Here is a 19,223-nt window from a genome sequence, read left to right as displayed (position 1 = left end):
TATTCGCTTTCAGAGAGGGACAACAGTCGCAGGAAGAATGGCACAGACTTTACGGGAAATGTTCTGGGAACGAGATTTATCACATTATTCTAGGGGACTCTCGATTTTTCGGCGAGTACGAGGGTAAATCCTTCACGTACGCGTCGTTTCACAGCCATCGGAAGTACGGGGTAGCGTTGGTTGCGGTCAGGCCAGCAGAACTTCCGGAATTCTACGAGGACACCATCCTCTTAAATCCTGGTAATGACGGTTCGCCGTTTCTTTCGTCCGTTATTTATTATCTAGACTGATTCGCGGTTGACCTTCGACCTGTACGTTTCCCTTACGACAGGTCCGCGTCACATAATGAAGAAAACGGACACCTGCTACTACATGAGCATCACGAAGGAGGAGAATTCAGCGTTCGTGGTGGCGAACAATCAGGCTACGGGTGCCGAAGGAATGCAAGTAGTGATAGAATCGAAAACTGACGGGACAGAGAACGCGAATACTGGCACGCCAGCGAATGCATCGAGCAACCCCGACGCCGCGTTGAATTCTGGGACCAGTGCCGGCACAACAACGACCACAACCACGATCTCCACGAGTTGCACGATCGCCGCCGGTGATGGGAACGGTACAGCAAACACATCCGCTGCCAACGAGCACGATCGCTATTCCAACAATTGTAAAAATGCGCTGAGCGAAACAGCTTGCAGCAGGCAGGAGACGATCTGTACGGGGCCCCGTGGACAGAACGTGAACCACAGGGCCCCACAGGTTATTTTGCAGGTCCTACCTAGCACGCCCACACCACTCGAACGGCACAACATAATCGCATCCGATGTCTACCGTGAGTGTCGCATGCGCCTCGCTTCTCTTCTTTATTTCAATTCTTTCTTTCTTTCTTTCTTTCTTATTTACTTGTATTACTTTGGTTCTGACTATTCTACTAGTCTACTCGTACTTGTATATTCCTTTTTCTTTTACGTATATATACATATACGGTAGATGTAGATACCCTCTTAATAGTCCCATATGATGACGAAGCGACGCGACAGGAGGTCACTTGACCGGATAAGAGGGAATCTGCAGTACATTTATATTTATACATACAGTGGATAACAAAAGTAAGTTAATACTCATATTTTCAATAATGAAATCATGATAACAGTAATATTTATTCACTTATAAAAATAAACAAGTTGATCACATATTTAATGATAATGTTGAAAACAAAATTTATCACGATTATCACAGTGATCTGAAGATTTATCAAAATATTGATCTTACTATACTAAATATACAAAATTTGGTGTGCCAAAAGTAAGTTAAAGCATCGTTTAATAACACTGTCCAACACCAAATTTGTTTCACAATTACATTGTGATGGTGCATTCTTATGGAGTTTTATGTGCTGATTCCGAATCTGCTCTTAATTCTTCTCCTGAATTAATTAATCTGCCCTTAATTCTTCTCCTAAATTTTGTTTTCAACATTACCATTAAATACGTAATCAACCTGTTTATTTTAATAAGTGAATAAATGTTACTGTTATCGTGATTTCATTATTGAAAATATGAGTATTAACTTACTTTTGTTATCCACTGTATATTGCCACTTTATGTTATGTTTTGATAGAGAACTACGTTCTCGCAGCGATCTGTGGGGCATTGGGAATGATCTGTGTCGCGATGATGATGGTGAATAGATGGATACATGTTTTGTCCAATTTTTGGTGTCTTTGGTTGGGTGGTATTGGCTTTTCTACTCGATAGGGAAGGTATTGGCTTTTGTAACATGCGTGTTTCGAGTTCTACATGTTTCTACAAGCTTCCATTATTATAGAATCATGTGCGGAAAGAAATTATATAGATGTTGGTAAAGAGCATTTATCAGGTGAAGAATACTATAAAAGGTTCTTTAACTTCAATGGAAATTGCCTAATATATTATTTGTTTTATTTTCGGATTAGTTTCGATTATTCTGTAAATGCTATACATGAAGAATGTTGAAAATTGTCATGTGCTTGCGTTCGCATGTACAGTCGATTACGCTTGTACCATTATTTTTTTCAACACAAATTAGCTGCGATGGCTTCGAAAGATGAATTTCTATCATTCTGCCTCGGTGGACTGATAAAAAATGATATTCAAAAACAAAAAGAAATAGAGTATACGTTAGTATCGATGATATAAATTCACATACGCTTATTGCTTGTGCACAAATACATCGGACTCGATCGATACAATTTTTCCTGTAAGTTTCCTTTTCAGAAACGTCGAGTCTGACATTTTTATTAGACACGTAGAGTAGAAATATTAAACAGTTAGTGTATTCTACTTTGACTGTAGTATAGAATAAAACGTTCTAGTGAGAAGTATTGCTTTATGGTGTTATACTGTTTGGAAAATTCTAAATTAGAAGTTTGCATTGTGAGAACAATGCTTGACTGTCGTAGATACATATTGTTCTGCGATATTGTCGAGGAGTGTGCCGCAGCCGAGAGATTAAAAATGATTTCCATTCCCATAATATCGAATACATTGTACCTCCGAAGTGATCACTCTCTAACAATCAGACAATAACTATAGTCTCATCGTCGTCCGTAACAAATTGAAACTTTTATAGCAGCTCATCCGGATGCCGGAGGATTCGGCGATTCACGACAGTGTCTGAAAGATGGAGGATCTTCGTCGCAGACGCCGATCACCGGAAATCATTTGGACGTGCCGCGATCTCTCGAACCGAATCCTAATTTACTTAGTCCCGAGGTTCTCACTCAAAGGGGAGGTAAGACGAGCAAATGTAACACATTACAATAATGAAATTGTATTGAAGCAGTACAGACTTGCATTTTCTTTCGCGAATGATTACACACGTGTTTTGATTTGAATTGCATCAGGAATGAGGAGACCGAGCATCCTACCTGTGCCAGACATGCTAACGAGTTCCACGTTGCATCTTTCTGGCCAGGAATTATTAGACCACGAATGCGACGACTCCGAGGATGAAATGGACGACGACGTTCCGTGGAGATCACCGAGCGAAAAGATCGCGTGAGTATTCTGTAAATACAATTCATTTTCCACATCATGTTACATCCAGGCTCGCAACGAATCAATTCAAGGTATTCGAATACCTATAACTGGACACTAAATATTTTCCACGAAATATCTCCAGCTAGAGATTTTTTTACATGTCATACTACAATGGTTGAAATATTTCGTGTCCAGTATAGTAAATGTGGCATCCGTGTCAACGCAAGGAGTCGTCGACGTTAGTGGAGAATATATACATATATTTTTATCCTATTCTATATATATATACATGTACATACTTCGTAAATATGTACGCGATTACGATCCTTCTCTTTGACAGATCTCTTTGGTAGATGTAATGATATACGATCGTGAGATCTTTGAGAGTGAAACGATCTCGCACATTTTCGTGCACTTGCATGGCACGGTCTCTTATGCATCGGACGTGTTTGTGTCAATTTTTTATCGCACCTCTATACAGGGTGAGTCCGAAGAAACAGAACACTTAAATATCTCCGTTACTTTTCGTTGTACAAAAAAACTTCTTAGGACAAAGTTACCCTGTTTGAAGGGCCACATGTAACGGTGTAAGGGAAAAAATTTCTGAGGTTATTTTTTTATGAGATTTAAATGTCATCGATATTTTTTTTAATGGAATGAGGTATTTTTTAATACATCAATCGATGCAACTGGACATTCGCTATAAAAAAGTACTAACCCATGTATGTCGAAAAGTTAGTACTTCACGAGATAAATAACTCTAAAACACTATTACTATCGTACTAACAATAAGACGTTACACAAGTAAATAAACGCTAACATCAATTTCAATTTCAATGTCAATTTTTCAATTTCAACTTCAATTTCAATATCGACTCTTCAACTTCATTATCAACTTCAATTTTTTTCAATTTCAACTCTTCCATTTCAACTTCAATTTCTATTCTTCCGTTTCAACTTCAATTTCTACTCTTCCATTTCCACTTCAATTTTTCAATTTCATTTCGTTAATATCAACTTCAATTTCAATATCAACCCTCCAACTCCAATTTCAACGTCAATTTTTCAATTTCAACTTCAATTTTTCAATTTCAATTCGTTAATTTCAACTCTTCAATTTCAATTTCAACATCAATGTTTCCATTTCAACTTCAATTTCAATATCAACTCTTCAACTTCATTTTCAATTTCAATTTTTCTATTTCAACTTCAATTTCTACTCTCCCATTTCCACTTCAATTTTTCAATTTCAATTCGTTAATTTCAACTCTTCAATTTCAATTTCAACATGAAATTTTCCATTTCAACGTTAATTTCAATATTAACTCTTCAACTTCATTTTCAACATCAATTTTTCCATTTTATTCTATTTCAACTTCAATTTTAACTCTCTCATTCCAACTTCACTTTTTAACTCTTCCATTTCAACTTCAATTTCTACTCTTCCATTTCAACTTTACTTTTTCAATTTCATTTCGTTAATTTCAACTCTTCAATTTCAATTTCAACATCAAATTTTCCATTTCAACTTCAATTTCAATATCAACTGTTCAACTTCATTTTCAACTTCAATTTTTCCATTTTAACTTTAATTTCAACATTAATTTTAACTCTCCCATTTCAACTTCAATTTCAACTCTTCCATTTCAACTTCCATTTCCACTCTTCCATTTCAGCTTCAATTTCTACTCTTCCATTTCAGCTTCAATTTCTACTCTTCCATTTCAATTTCACTTCGTTAATTTCAACACTTCAATTTTAACGTCAATTTTTGAATTTCAACTCTTCAATTTCAATTTTTCAATTTCGATGTCAATTTCAATATCAACCCTTCAACTTTAAAAACTCTTCAATTTCAATTTTTCCATTTCAACTTCAATTTTGCAATTTTAGTTCGTTAATTTCAAATCTTCGAATTCATTTTCAACGTCAATTTTTCAATTTCAAATTCAACTCTTCAATTTACACTAGCAAGTAAATGCTAACGTCTTTGTTAGTGCTAACTATAATGGTGTTTTAGAGTTATTTAAGTTGAAATATCGCCTGAACTACGAACCTTTCGACGTACATGGGTTAGTACTTTTTTATAACGAATGTCCAGCTGCATCGATTGATGTATTAAAAAATACCTCATTCCATTTAAAAAAATATCAATGACCTTGAAATCTTGTAAAAAAATGACCTCAAAAAATTTTTCCCTTACACCGTTACATGTGGCCCTTCAAACAGTGTAACTTTGTCCTAAGAAGTTTTTTTTGTACAACGAAGAGTAACGGCGATATTTAGGTGTTCTGTTTCTTCGGACTCACCCTGTATATATAATATATATATAATATACGTATGCGAACATCACGATATACAGCTGATCGTGCGTATTAATTTGGTATCGTTTATGGTATTATAACCACAACAGGTTCTAGTATACAACCGATCATATATTGGTAAACGATCAAAAATACGCACGATCCTCTTACCTAACGTTTAATCCTAGAAACGATATTCTACAGCTGTGCTGCGAGAACTGTGCACTGTGCACCATGCTCGTCCAGTTTCCTCACACTTTTCTTAAATGTTATACTATAATTCTCTTTGGTACAACACTCGACGTGGCTCAACTTGTAAATTACCAATTTGCAATTGATTATTTTTCTGATCGAAAGCTGGTAGTGGTAAAATTTGCAGTTTGTCGAGAGGTTTTGTCCTTTTTGTGCAAAAGCGCACGAGGAATTCCAATTTGTACGCGTGCTCGAGTAACGTCGAGTGGTCGAAACATCCGTGCGCGATGGTAACAAGAGACAGACAGGGCGAGAAAAAGGGTAAAAAAAGAACGTTTTGAGCGGAGGATCGGCGCCGCTTGTCAATGATACTCCATCATTCACCGCCCAAAATACAATTAAACGGAAGTTTACGTTGATCGTCGCTCTGTCCTGTCTGAATGTCTCTCGATGCCTGTACCACTACTCGGCGTCGATGGTATTGAATCCGCTGCTCGATGCTGTCCTGCCTGACACCCTCTATGTTCTCCATGGATGTTTTCGATGTCTTCCTCCCTGCATCGTCTTTATGCACTGCCGTCTTGACGCACGACCTTTGCCCAGCAGATTCAAAGGGTGAGTTATGTTCTTACGCTTGTTTACCGTCCTTTCAATCCTTCGCAATCGTGAAGCACTAACAATTGTTCAAGTCTCGATATTCAGGCTCATTAACAATAAACAGGAAAATGATCCTGGAGTACATTGATCGAAACGCTTCGCAGTCGAACTACCAAACTGCGAAATCAAAGTCGGTGATTTCGGTGTGAAACGCTGACCTGATCAATCGACGAGCGTAATCAATTGGAACAGTAAGAAGAATTGCTAGAACTTTTGCTCGATCGGCATTTTTAACTTCGCTACAGTTACGGAAAATGAACCCGAAGCTGGACTGTTTGATGGCGGTGAAACTATTTGTGAAAATCGCAACGTTCTCACCCGGTTACGCAGAGATTTTCGCGCAATGCTCAGTACCGCAGGAAACTTTTCCTCGGAATATTATCCGAACTCATAAACGGTATTCCCGGAGGAGATTTCGCGGAAAATCCGAAATATAGCGAGCGAGACGCCATTTTCTCCTCGTATTGAGCTACGGGGACATTTCGAAAAATGTTTTCCGCACAATCTGCGGCGAACAGGAGCCAAATAAACATTCGTCTCTTTCTTTAACAATTGTTTCACGTGATCTATGTTTCGCAATGCAATCGCACAACTGCACATGTTTGTCACTTCCTATATGTAAATAGCACAATTTGCCTACTATGTATAGCGTACATATGTGTCTAATATATTTATTCACTCTTATTTCTCTAGCCAAGAAACAGGGAAAATTTTCTGTGCAGTCCGACTTTTCATAAATTTTGCTAATGCTGACACAACCAACAAGGATATTGTAAATCTGAATTTTCAATTTTATTCTGTGCTGTGTCAAGCTGCAAAGATCAAACAATGCCTCGGAAGACAATATATTATCGTGGATTCTTCACTCCACTTTATTAGCTTCGCTACTCCGTTTGCAATATGTGAAACGAACTATGCACAAAGTATAATACAAGAGAATATAAAGAACCGCGCTTCCATGTATCGCCGTCGTAAAATCTGAACTGGCCTGTCACGAGATTAATACAATTGGGTGCGGTGGATACCCAATTATGCAAACTATATAACAATTTAATACCGCTACAACGTTGTTGCAGAATCGTCAAAGGATTCCCACCCGTTTCGCCATTCGTTGGTGTCTCGCCGACACTGTGTTACCTACTCAAAGAAAAGAAACCTTTATGTTGTCTTCAATTGGCACAGGTAGTTATTCCTCTCTATAAATAATTGATAATACTCGAACGGCGAGCGTACTTGTAAAAAATTCGATATTCTTTCTCTAGGTTTGCCAGCACTGTAGCTACAAAAACGCGAGGGACTATAATTGGCAGAATAAGACTATCATACTGGCTGCTGATTACGCCAGCAATGGAATCTACAACTTTATCATTCCTCTGAGGGCACATTTCAGGTACAACTTTTCAGCATCTCTCTTGTAGAATAAAGGGTCTATCCGGAAAGTAATGCGACCAGATTTAAAAAAAAAATCTATTAAACATATGGGTACAAACCTTTAAATTTCTTCAAAGTAGGATCCTTGGGCGTCGACACAATTTTTTCCAGCGCGATTTCCATGCTTCGTATGCTCCCAGGAAGGCGTTTTTTAGAACCTGTCGTAGTACCCTCGTCACAGCCTCTTTGACGCGTCTTTGAGTGAACTTTGAGCGCGGATATCTCGGAAACTATGCGAGATAGCGAAAAACTAAATCGAATCAATCTTGTGGCACATTTTGTCAGCTTTAATTTTGTATCGAATGGTGTTATCGGTAGGATGCATAGTTTCCGACATATAAGCGGAAAACCGAAAAAGGGGACCACCTTCTACGTGCCCCCCTGCACTCCGCTCACCTCCTAGGAGTAGGGACTTTTCGTATTTTGATCTCCGAACTAGTCCAAACAAAGTCCCAAAGTTAAAAATTGTGTTCCTTCCATTTCCCTCTACACCCTCCTCATGAGCATTCATTGACTGGACTAGTTGTCTTTTAGGTCGAAAACGTCGTTGAATCCTATAATTCTACTGCTGGAGCAGAAACCGAAAATCGCGTTTTTGGACGCGGTGTCCTATTTCCCTCTGGTCTACTGGATGCTGGGATCCATTGACTGTTTGGACGATCTTCTTCGAGCGGGTATCACGCTGGCCGAAAGCGTGGTCGTCGTCAACAAGGAACGCAGCAATTCTGCAGAGGAAGATACACTGGCCGACTGTAACACGATTGTCGCGGTGCAGACAATGTTCAAGTGAGCATTTTCTCAATTTTGAGATGCAGCTTATTCCAGTTAGTATAACGTGTTTCCTATGATTCACAGATTCTTTCCAAGCATAAAGAGCATCACGGAGCTGTCGCAGTCGAGCAACATGCGCTTCATGCAATTCAGGGCGCACGACAAGTACGCTCTTGACCTCAGCAAAATGGAAAAGGTATGTTATAGAAGTCTTGCGAAAATTTAGTCACGAACGATTGCCTTTGGAAACTACAATCTCAATGACAACATTTATAGAGAGAAAAGGAAAGGGGCTCCCACATATCGTACATGTTTCGGCTACCGTTTGCAGCTGGCAGCGTCTTCAGCGCGTCCATGTTGGACACACTTTTGTATCAAGCGTTCGTCAAGGATTACATGATAACATTCGTGAGGTTACTACTGGGCGTGGATCAAGCTCCAGGATCGGGGTTTTTAACATCGGTAAAAAAAGAATTCTTGCTGTTCCAGCTGAACAATAAAGTTAGACACCGGAATCTTTGAATTGCAGATGAAAATAACGAAAGACGACATGTGGATTCGAACGTATGGCCGATTGTACCAGAAACTCTGTTCGACAACGTGCGAAATTCCAATCGGGATTTACAGGACGCAGGACACAACAGTTTCGGACACGTCCCACGTGAGTAAACGATCCCCAACCTAATCGATCAAAGGATAACTAAGTGATTGGTTCGTGTACTATTGTATAAGTGCAGAAAACAACCTTGTATGGTAGCTGTGAGTAGCGCATGGTTGTACTCCCGTCTCTGTTCAACAATATATTATAGTGGCCCTACTTCTACGAAGAGATATTTAAAACGAGTTAGGCTATCGCACCTTGGTGAAACGATGCTCGTAGCACGTCCTTCGATCCTGAATATACATATCTATTTATTCGTGTTGAACCTGCATCGTGCGAAACATTATATACATATTTTTCGATTATCGATCGATCGGTGTTCCGATCGCTGTCTACTTTCGCATAGTTCTCGTCTTTTTGATTATGGTCGCTGTTTGCATTGGCCCCTGTGATCGACGGTGTTTTGAACGTGTTGATTTTTGCTACATACAGGTTCTGATACATGCAGATTGTAGAGATAGCGACTTGTTGAGCAGCAAGCGATTAGAGTATAGAGGAAACTTGCATTTTTATACAGGCCACAGTGAATATTGAAATTGCAGAGAAGGATCTATGTATATATGAAATGTTTTGTGTATAGATCAGGCCGGGGCAACCCGCGACCCGCGGGCCGCATGTGGTCCGCCATGTTAAATTGTCCGGCCCGCCAGGCGATTTTATATTTTTATTGAAACTTTTGTTTCTTGTTGTATGTATACAAAAAATATTAAATAAACGAAGTGTCATTGTTATAATGCGCAAGTGCGACTACAAACTCCAGTTCTATATTTGATATCTTTGATATAATTCAGTTACAGTGCAACAATGAAATGAAACAAATTTTTGCGTCCACGAAAGGATAAACAAATATCTCATTCATTAAGACTCGAGAGTTAATTATATTGAATCATAGTATAACAATAAAGTGTTATTCATTTTGTATTTGTATTACATTTTTTAAAAGCATGTTTACCTAAAGTGCGGCCCGCTGTAACGTTACGCGTCATCAAAGTGGCCCGTGAAATCATTTGGGTTGGCCAGGCCTGGTATAGATCATACTATTGTACATACGTGAACAGTGTTACCAGAAAACAAGAGCTGCGTTCGTTGAAGAATATTTTGCGAAAGATGGTACGCTAATAATTTGTTTTCGAAAAATTTTAGTTTTGTTTTCTGGTTCCGATAGGGTGCCGCGGTCCACCGGTAAGTGACTTCCGACAAAGCCTGTCGCAAATCAGTTGCGAGTGGACGAGCATCGTCACGGCCGCCCTGTACTTATGTTAGACCGCTTACTCCACTGACAATGAGATAGTTATAGCGAACCGATCGGTATGAATCGTAGACGAATAATCAGCAGGTCGTAAATAAAGAAACATACCACAAGCAGTACCGGATCGTGCGAGATCGCGGGCGGCGACGATGGGCTGTCAATAGTAAGCGTAGAATTACTTGTCGTTTTGACAGGGCGACTCCGACGCTGAGAGCGACGCCGGCGTCGGCGTGACGTACAAGGTGCGTCATTCGGCGGCTGCATCGTGCCTTGCGAATTGCGCCACCCGCGACAAGGGTGCTTCAGCCGTGAGTACAGTGTCATCTCCGTTGCCCGGTCGTCACTTTCTCTACTTATTTCCATTGGTCTTACTCACAATTCTATTCTTTGCCTTTTCTCTCTCTCTCTCTCTCTCTCTCTCTCTCTCTCTGTTTTTCTGTCTGCATATATTTTTTTCTCTCTATTTGTACCATATGCGCAACCTCGAGTCTTCTTGTTTTTTACGAGGGTAAGTCAAAACGAAAGGCTTCAGAAGTTTTCGTCACTCGATCGATTGACTTTTCGTCAAACTAAAATACCTGATGAGACAAATACGTTCCAAGAAGGAATAACCGCCTATATCACTGTGATCCAGAACACTCCTAGACGTTCATTACACGTTCATTATTATTTCTCGAGCCAGCACAAACTGAAGCTAAAGCGATCTCGACTATTTCTTCATTCGAGTAGCCAAGCATCTATCTCAAGACCAATTTATCAGGCACCAAACTGTTTGCACAACTACCAACTGTATATATTAATATAAAGCTGGTTTGCCAAGAAATCTTGATCACGCTATTAACATCGATCCTTTCTTCTTTGAATTAGTACTCGGTGAACCTGGGGGACGAAGCAAGGGACAACCACGCCCAGCAGATCGAGAGAGCCGAGATTGCCAACCTGGTGCGTTCCCGAATGGAGTCCCTGAACCTGCCGGTAGGAGACTACGACGACGTGTCCGAGAAACGCAACAGCCTGTCCTACGTGATCATCAATCCCAGCTGCGACCTGAAGCTAGAGGAAGGGGACATAGTGTACCTGGTTCGACCCAGTCCATTCTCAGCGCAGAAGACTTTCGAAAGACACAATTCTCGGCGTAAGAGCAACATCAGCTTCTATTCAGCTCAGCTGGTCTCTCAAATGAGTGCAGCGGTAGCTTCGGCAGGTCTGTCAGGTACTGGGGCTAGTACCCGAAGAGGATCAGCGATCGGACTGCCAAGAGCATCGTTGTTGACCACTACCAAGTCGAACTCGCTCTCGTTACCTGACAGTCCTACGGTAGCTGGCACTTTTCGGGGACGTTCAAACTCTTTGAGAGTGTTCGATGACACTTTGCCGAGACGCAGCAATTCCTTGCGTCAGGGCCAGACTATCAGGAGGAAGAGCAGCGCGGAGTCCATCCAATCGAACCCTACCAATTACAACCCCATCAAGATCGCGCTGAACGACTCCATCGATCTTGAAGTGACTCCACCGGAGGAGGGATCGCAGATCGGTAGTGCCAGCAACGCGGGAATCCTCGACGTTGGTCTGCCGTTCATGTCAGAGCTAACCGCCGCGTTAGGCTCGAATCATGGCAACAACTTAGGCGGCTCTCTGAGCGGCCTCGCCATACAAGGCACAATAGTATGATATAACCTTATGTGGGGACGCAGGCTCTCCGGCGTGGCACGAAACCAGTGGCTGTAGCGTTCCCACATTTAGCGTCATAATCACTAGAAGAGAAGTCGAGCCCTGGACGCGATCATCCCTTAAAACTCTCACGGTATCAAAGTAATTCAGTAAATCATTCTAATGGAAATATTGCTGAGTTCAAACTTATCGCTGGACTGCCGATCTTTATGCATCTATGGGAAACATTAGTAGCTGCACTTTTCAAATGATTCCGCAACATTCATTATTTTCGACTTGCTGAAATTTGTCAGAATGAAACGTGCATTAACTTGCATAAAGATCTGCAATCTGGTCGGCACATCGCTTCCCTCGAACTCATTTAGATCCTGACGAACTTCAGTTTAAGCAACCACATCGTGAGGAAAATTCTTCTTTAAAGATAGATGAGCAATTGTGTTGATCACACATTATAATCGATATGGTAGTCAACGTGTTAAGCGAGGTTGTTGAGATTTTGTTTCTTCGGCAGTTTTGTCTGATTTCTTGCCGAGATTCGAGTGTATACTAAATGTATGACAAAAGATACAAAAATATCCTTTGATTCTTTCAATTCTAGCGCATCGCTCGAATAATTAGCGAAACCGGCAAAATAACTGTGAAAGAATGAATATTTATGCAATCGACGAAATAACCGAAGAATTAATTTGACACAAGATTTCAACCAAACTCTGAAACTCCGATTATAGTTTACATTATTTCTCGCAGACTATCTGCCAGCGACCGAGATGAAATCGGTCGCCGGGTATCGATGACGTTTATCGATCATTTCATTTCAAAGTAACCATTAATTCTTCGCGGTGCGCATAGTGAGCGACGTTCTTAAAACGTTTCGCTCTGAAACAAACGTGTGCAGCGGCCTCGATGGTCCCTCAAAACAAGGTGAAAAAAGAAAACTAATAAAATGACGCATGCTAGAGGTCCAGTAACAAAATTCATCTCTTCGAGACGATTACAACTCTTAGACTAAAATTATGAAACTAGTGACGACGGACAAGAGTCGATTTTGTCCAAACTTTCTTCTAAACTCCACTCCCACTTTAGTGTTGCGTAAAAATTCATTTATTAACGACACGTCCAAGGTTCAGGATATTTTTCTCAGCGACACCCCATATATTATTTGAATGGCAGCATGAAGCGATGAGTTCTTGTCCCTCGTCAAACGTTGAACTTTCTCGATTTAGTTAACGAGAATAGGTAAAGAAACGAGAAACCGTTTTCTTAGTGCAAGCCGCGATTCTCGCGTAGGGTCACATTCCGTCGTTTAACGCGTGATAATTTTATACTAGAACAAATTTACGACGAGATTATATGATGTAATTGCGACTATAAATCTAGAGATACTTAAAATTGACCATTTTGATCATATCACGCGAGAAAGTACGAGAGAAAGAGAGAGAGAGAGAGAAAGAGTGACGCTGATCAAGCTGGAAATCATTATATTTGTGTGTGTGTGCGCGCGCGCGTGTGTGTATGTGTGTAGAATGAAAGGAACCTTAAAAGCGAGTTTTCAAGCCAACGAAACGAGGTTCTAGAACTGAATCGAATGTCCTGATACCGATTCTGAAAAGTCAGGACGCTCTTTCACACGGACAGACAGAAAATTCTCTGTTCACTGTTTAAAAAGATGGCTAGCAAGGATTCTAGAGCGAAGAAGGATTCAAATACTATTTTCTTCTCTTCTATTAGTTTCACACACTTATCGGTATCTTTGATCAGAGATTTTCGAGTACATACACAGTTTCATTGAGAGGATCTCGTTTATTCTTAGCTTTCGGGAGGAACTTTCGACAATCCGTTCAAATCTGTTAGTGAAACGTAAGCGTCGTTAGGGGACTGCATAATTAAAGATACAAATATCTATTTATCGACCTCGAGTCAAAACGCAATCGTTTCTCGACCAATTTACACAACTTTTCCGACCAAACCTCGTCGTATCGAGTATGTACCTGCTTTGATGCTGCTTCCGCTATGCCCAACCGGTTTCGCAATTTCCAATCAATCAATTTCCTTACGTAGATTTTAATCAGATCTGAAATAGTTTGCAGTGAATCAATTCGCATAGTTCGTACTCTGAATACTCCAGTTTTCTTTGATAACTTATCCTTGCCGAATCAACGAAGAGAATGATCCGCGCAAGGTGGCGAGATTAATTTAGTTGAATGCAATCGAACCGAAGAAAGTATTATAGCTGCGATTATTGTTGTGGCGCACAGCGGAGCGAATCAATCGGTCTCCTTCAATCGGAATGATTTACACATTTCTCTTATTCTATTTAGCTTAAGTGCGAACGTGTTTTCGTAGGCAACGAGTCAGTAATCGTTGCTCGACAGCATCAACTCTAAAATAATTCTCTGACAGTTTTCTGCCTCTTTGACTTTTCATATATCCTCATTAACTCTCTGTCTTTCTTACCTTGATTAGAAACGAACGAAAGCCCGTTCCGATTACGATCGTTGTTCACCTTCGTTGACGTTGGGGAATGTTTCTTCGAGAGAATCATGTATTTTCTATATGTATTCAGCTGAGTGTGACTGGATTCATCCCGTATAAATCATGTTCGCTCTCGGAGTGATGGGACAAGCACTAACTTCGAACGAAAACCCTACGATTCAATATAATAATAACAAAATTTCTAACAACAACACCTCTAAACCATCGATCTAATTTCTGAAACATCGTGAATCGTTTTGCTTTAACAAATCAATTTTCGACACCGTTAATATTCTACGAAACGTCAACCAATTCTAACGATCGAAATATATACCGGGTGGTTCACGACAAACAGGCCACCTAAATAGCTCCGTTAGAATTAGAGATAGAAGAAAATGTTAGAGAGAAAAGTTGTACTGTTAAAGGGGGCAAATATGGTGATATAAAAAAATGTTCCGATTGTAGTCGTTTTTAAGGTCTTTTGAAGGTCATCGATGATTTTTAAATAGCACCATATATTTTTAACATCACAGTGTTGTAGCTGATGTCAAGACGGGTACAATGATGTGGTACACTATGACCTTCAAATGACCTTGGACTCATTAATAGATATAATTTGACTACTCTGTTTGATCAACGGAAATTTAATTTCTTCAGCCATTAGGTCTCACAACACGTATACCGTTAACGGAAGGTGATCTCTAAGCGTACACAAACAAGATTATCAACAAACTACTGGTATGTATGCCGAGTCATTTATGGTCACCGAATTATTGCGAGTGTATCAGTTTATCAATAACCGTTTAACGATGCGTTACTCAAACGAGCATAAGACCGATTTTATTTCCATTTATTACGAAAGTCGTCAATGTCTTCGAGGAGCTGTTCGTCATTAAAAAGACCGATTTCCTGGTCGCAGATGTCCATCTCGTTCTACCTATTCAAATTTATTAAAAAAGTTCCGTGAATTAGGCAGTGTAGGACGGAATACGTGTTATGAGACCTAATGGCTGAAGAAATTAAATTTCCGTTGATCAAACAGAGTAGTCAAATTATATCTATTAATGAGTCCAAGGTCATTTGAAGGTCATAGTGTACCACATCATTGTACTCGTCTTGACATCAGCTACAACACTGTGATGTTAAAAATATATGGTGCTATTTAAAAATCATCGATGACCTTCAAAAGACCTTAAAAACGACTACAATCGGAACATTTTTTTATATCACCATATTTGCCCCCTTTAACAGTACAACTTTTCTCTCTAACATTTTCTTCTATCTCTAATCCTAACGTAGCTATTTAGGTGGCCTGTTTGTCGTGAACCACCCGGTATATAAAACACAGAAAAGAGAGAAGAACAGTAACACTACCATACGGACAAACGGGACATAGTTAACGAGATAATGTCAGAAACTGGACTAACGTACGTCGTTCAACGCTATAAATAGGTTAATTGCTATAGGCTCGATCGAAAAACCATGTGACCTGAAATTAAAGAGAGTTGCGTGTTGTTAGGGGGCGTGGTCAATTGCCACTACATTGTGAAAGCAAACTGTTTCGATTCTAACTGTAAGAATTATTGTCCTACGGTTGAGTCGAGCGCGATTGGTCGCCGACGTTCCCTCCACCACTGTCTCTCTCGTCTGTTCGCTTCGCCCACTGTCGCATTCCAAGGAAAATAAGCGAGTGACGCGGTATGACAACAACGAACTGGAAACCGCCAATCGAACTCGACTCGACTCTAACCGGAAATAAGTCTATCGTCAAGCAGTCGCGTTAACATTTGTATAAATAATTAGTGACGACGCGAACCTGGCGACGGACACTGAAATTTTCTATTAAACTAACAGAAATCGAGCAATTGGGCTAAACGTGTCGTAATATATCACTGTGTTGTCAATGAGGATTAATGTACGCTAATATTTAAGGGAACCCCGGCGAGTATGGGTCAGAAAAGAAAAGAAAACAGTTGCATCGACTCGGCGTAATTGATCGCAGAAAATCTTTTCTTGTAATATGTATGTATAGCCAATCGGAAAGAGTTTGACAGCGATACTGCCGAGGCTTGCGATCATGAGATACTGTTCTCTTGGAATTATAGCGAATCTCAAGTCCAATTTTTCATTACTCCGAAATATGTCTCTTTATGTACAAAGTTGGAACTTCATGTTGGTTAAACTGTGTTGCTTTCTTTTTATTTTTATCTTGTTTTCGAACAAAAGTGGCAAACGAATAAAAGCATCGGATCAGTCCGTAAGTTGACGCGTACAATTAATTATACAATGAACATCGCTGTAGGGTATCGGTGCCATCTCTATTAAACCGAAATCAAATAGTATATTTTCATGATATCCTCGGGCAAAAAACGAACATGACAATACTACTTATTTTTTGCAAAGAAAAGAAATTTCTATCGAAAAATCTATGCAGAAACTTACGGACTAATCTGATAATACGCCGTAAGAGAGTAGAATTCAGCGAACTACAAGATAGCGGATTACATGTATAACACTGCGACAGTCTTTCAAGTAGAAAATTCTCATACGAATTACGTTAATTCGCGCAAGTAAATTAATACTTCCTTTACGTTTGGAACTTTAATTGTGCATCAAATATGGGCAATCAATAGATTATGATTATGTTATGAAAGCAACAGAATCAAAGAATTGATTGCAACAGCTGCGGATTTTATCAAATTCAAAATCAAACCTTCGCCAAAATTTGACTTGAACGTGTTGACAGAACATGTTGCACGAACACTTGATTGGAAATGGAATGTGCAAGTACGCGACAGAAATTGCTTTCCGTTTGCCAAAAGTCGATGAGATCGGAAGCGAGATCGTTCGGTTCGTTTCGATTAGCCAGTAAGATTAATCCTCGACCACGAAAAGAACTACGAACGGCCGTATTTAATGTAAAACAATAAGAACAGAAAAACAGAGAGAGAATGTACCTATATCTATTCTATGTCATGGCATATTATCACGGGACGCGTGCATGTAACATTTATTATAAATAAATTATTACAAAGTGGAGAGTCGATTTTATCCATGTGTTACCTGGAAATTTACCATCGGTAGCTCCTCATAATACTGAGGCTTGTGACGTTGCAAAACGACCCGCATCGAAGCATCTATCGCACGTCACGATTTCAAATCCATATTAATCGTCACGACACAAGAGTAAATTGAAATTAATAGGGAATAAATAATTCAACTTGAATATTTATTAATTATTCATTAATGGTTTGAAATAAAATGTTGAACAACACCGTTTAATTTGAAAAATAATTTGTACTCACGCTCGCGTCCTCTCCTGCTTCAAGAAAATCCGCCATGATGCTACGTCACGATTCGATTCTCGAAAGCATCGATTTCGCTACCAAGATGCTCTTTCAAACGACTGATCCTTTTCCCGCGGAATCTGTAACAGAAAGAACAAATTCATTACTTACAATTGACAAAATGTCAGAAACTGAATAAGAATTAATAGTAAATAAACAATTCAATTTGAACGTAAAATCGAAATTAATTTTGACGATAATTAACAGACGACAAGAATTCAATGCCAATTGGTCGTCACGACACAAGAGTGAATTATCGCGAGAAGGCAACACGATTCGAACATTAAATAAGGTTAGACTTTACCTCCGGAAACCAGAAATTGTTGCCTCTTTGTTACGTAATCCTGTAAATTTTGGCGACAGCCTGTCAGTGGTTCAAAATGCGTGTTTGATAGGTAGAATTTGTTTTTTTAACTTCCCGATTTTATAGGGAAGTTATTGTAATGACCCCGAAAATCGAAAATCGATTTTTTAGCAGATCTTCACGTTTCATGGTCATTGCAGTCATTCTAGACTATTTTAAGCAAAATGTTCGTATGTGTGTGTGTGTGTGTGTGTGTGTGTGTGTGTGTGTGTGTGTGCGTATGTCTGTTTCTATGGTATCAAATTTTTCGTTAACGTTTTCTGAAAAAGTAACAACGCGATCAGAATGATGAATGATGCAATCGATGTGCCCCGTCGTAACTTAGAGCTGATTAGATTTTGGTCCATATTGGTCAAGTAGTTTTTTAGATTTTTAGTTTTTTTCGAACGGAGTTGATTCTACAATGCAATTTATACGAGAGAATGGAAAGTTTCCACCGAAGAAACAAACGTAATTACACAAAAAAATTTTTTTTTCATTTTTCTTAAATTAAAAAAAATTTTTTTAATTTAAAAAAAAATTTTTTTTTTGTACCTTACGCTAATGTTTCCGCTTACAATAATCGAAAATTATCCCAATGCAAGAGTGAGTTAATCATCTCTACTCCCGAGAATACATTTTCAAAGAATATCGATGAAAGTACAAAAAAAATTTATATTACAATCTTTAAAAAAACAATCAGTTCAAAACGAATTATTAACTGAGATTAAATTGAAAATTAATATAAACAATATGATAATTATTAATAACATTAATGTTGAAAACGGATTGGTTAATGGAGCACACATGCGGAATATTAAAATTTATTACTTTTCAAGAAAATACTAAAATTCCGTCTATATTGTGGTTAGATTTTCAATTGGCCAGAGTAGGAGTGAAAGTAAGAACTCGTTATCGTGATTATATGAAAAATGCAAATATTCATCAAAATTTGCCACCAATAATAAAAATATCGAATCAAGTAAATATGTCGAGTGAGGAAAAATATCAAATCACACGTAGTCAATTTCCAGTGGTTCCTGCTGAAGCGATTACGATTCATAAAAGTCAGGGACAAACATACGAGAAAAGTATGTTTGAATTTT

General features: G+C 39.2%; 1 protein-coding gene and 1 long non-coding RNA gene across 14 annotated transcripts in view; one reads left to right on the top strand and one right to left on the bottom strand.

Moving 5' to 3' along the window:
• Slo2 (slowpoke 2) overlaps positions 1–17,466 on the top strand; it is a 152,290-nt gene extending 134,824 nt beyond the window's left edge. For 7 of the 13 annotated variants that reach the window (XM_076432633.1, XM_076432632.1, XM_076432628.1 and 4 more), the window contains 12 exons: positions 14–240; positions 332–832; positions 2,611–2,772; positions 2,885–3,038; positions 7,249–7,354; positions 7,435–7,562; positions 8,138–8,389; positions 8,459–8,570; positions 8,651–8,836; positions 8,904–9,035; positions 10,479–10,592; positions 11,152–17,466. In XM_076432633.1, coding sequence (XP_076288748.1) covers positions 14–240; positions 332–832; positions 2,611–2,772; positions 2,885–3,038; positions 7,249–7,354; positions 7,435–7,562; positions 8,138–8,389; positions 8,459–8,570; positions 8,651–8,836; positions 8,904–9,035; positions 10,479–10,592; positions 11,152–11,955 — 2,878 coding nt within the window. In that variant the 3' untranslated portion in view covers positions 11,956–17,466. The other 6 variants (XM_076432623.1, XM_076432631.1, XM_076432630.1 and 3 more) reach the window with 6 other exon arrangements.
• On the bottom strand, positions 16,393–17,967 carry LOC143213095 (uncharacterized). Its single transcript, XR_013009867.1, has 2 exons — positions 17,733–17,967; positions 16,393–17,564 (listed from the first exon to the last, which is right to left on the bottom strand). It is a non-coding gene; the product is annotated as an uncharacterized LOC143213095 (long non-coding RNA).
• Positions 17,968–19,223: the final 1,256 nt, after the last annotated feature.

Source organism: Lasioglossum baleicum, chromosome 10, assembly GCF_051020765.1.
Source record: "Lasioglossum baleicum chromosome 10, iyLasBale1, whole genome shotgun sequence".
Taxonomy (NCBI): Eukaryota; Metazoa; Arthropoda; class Insecta; order Hymenoptera; family Halictidae; genus Lasioglossum; species Lasioglossum baleicum.
This window is presented reverse-complemented; position numbering and strand designations above follow the sequence as displayed.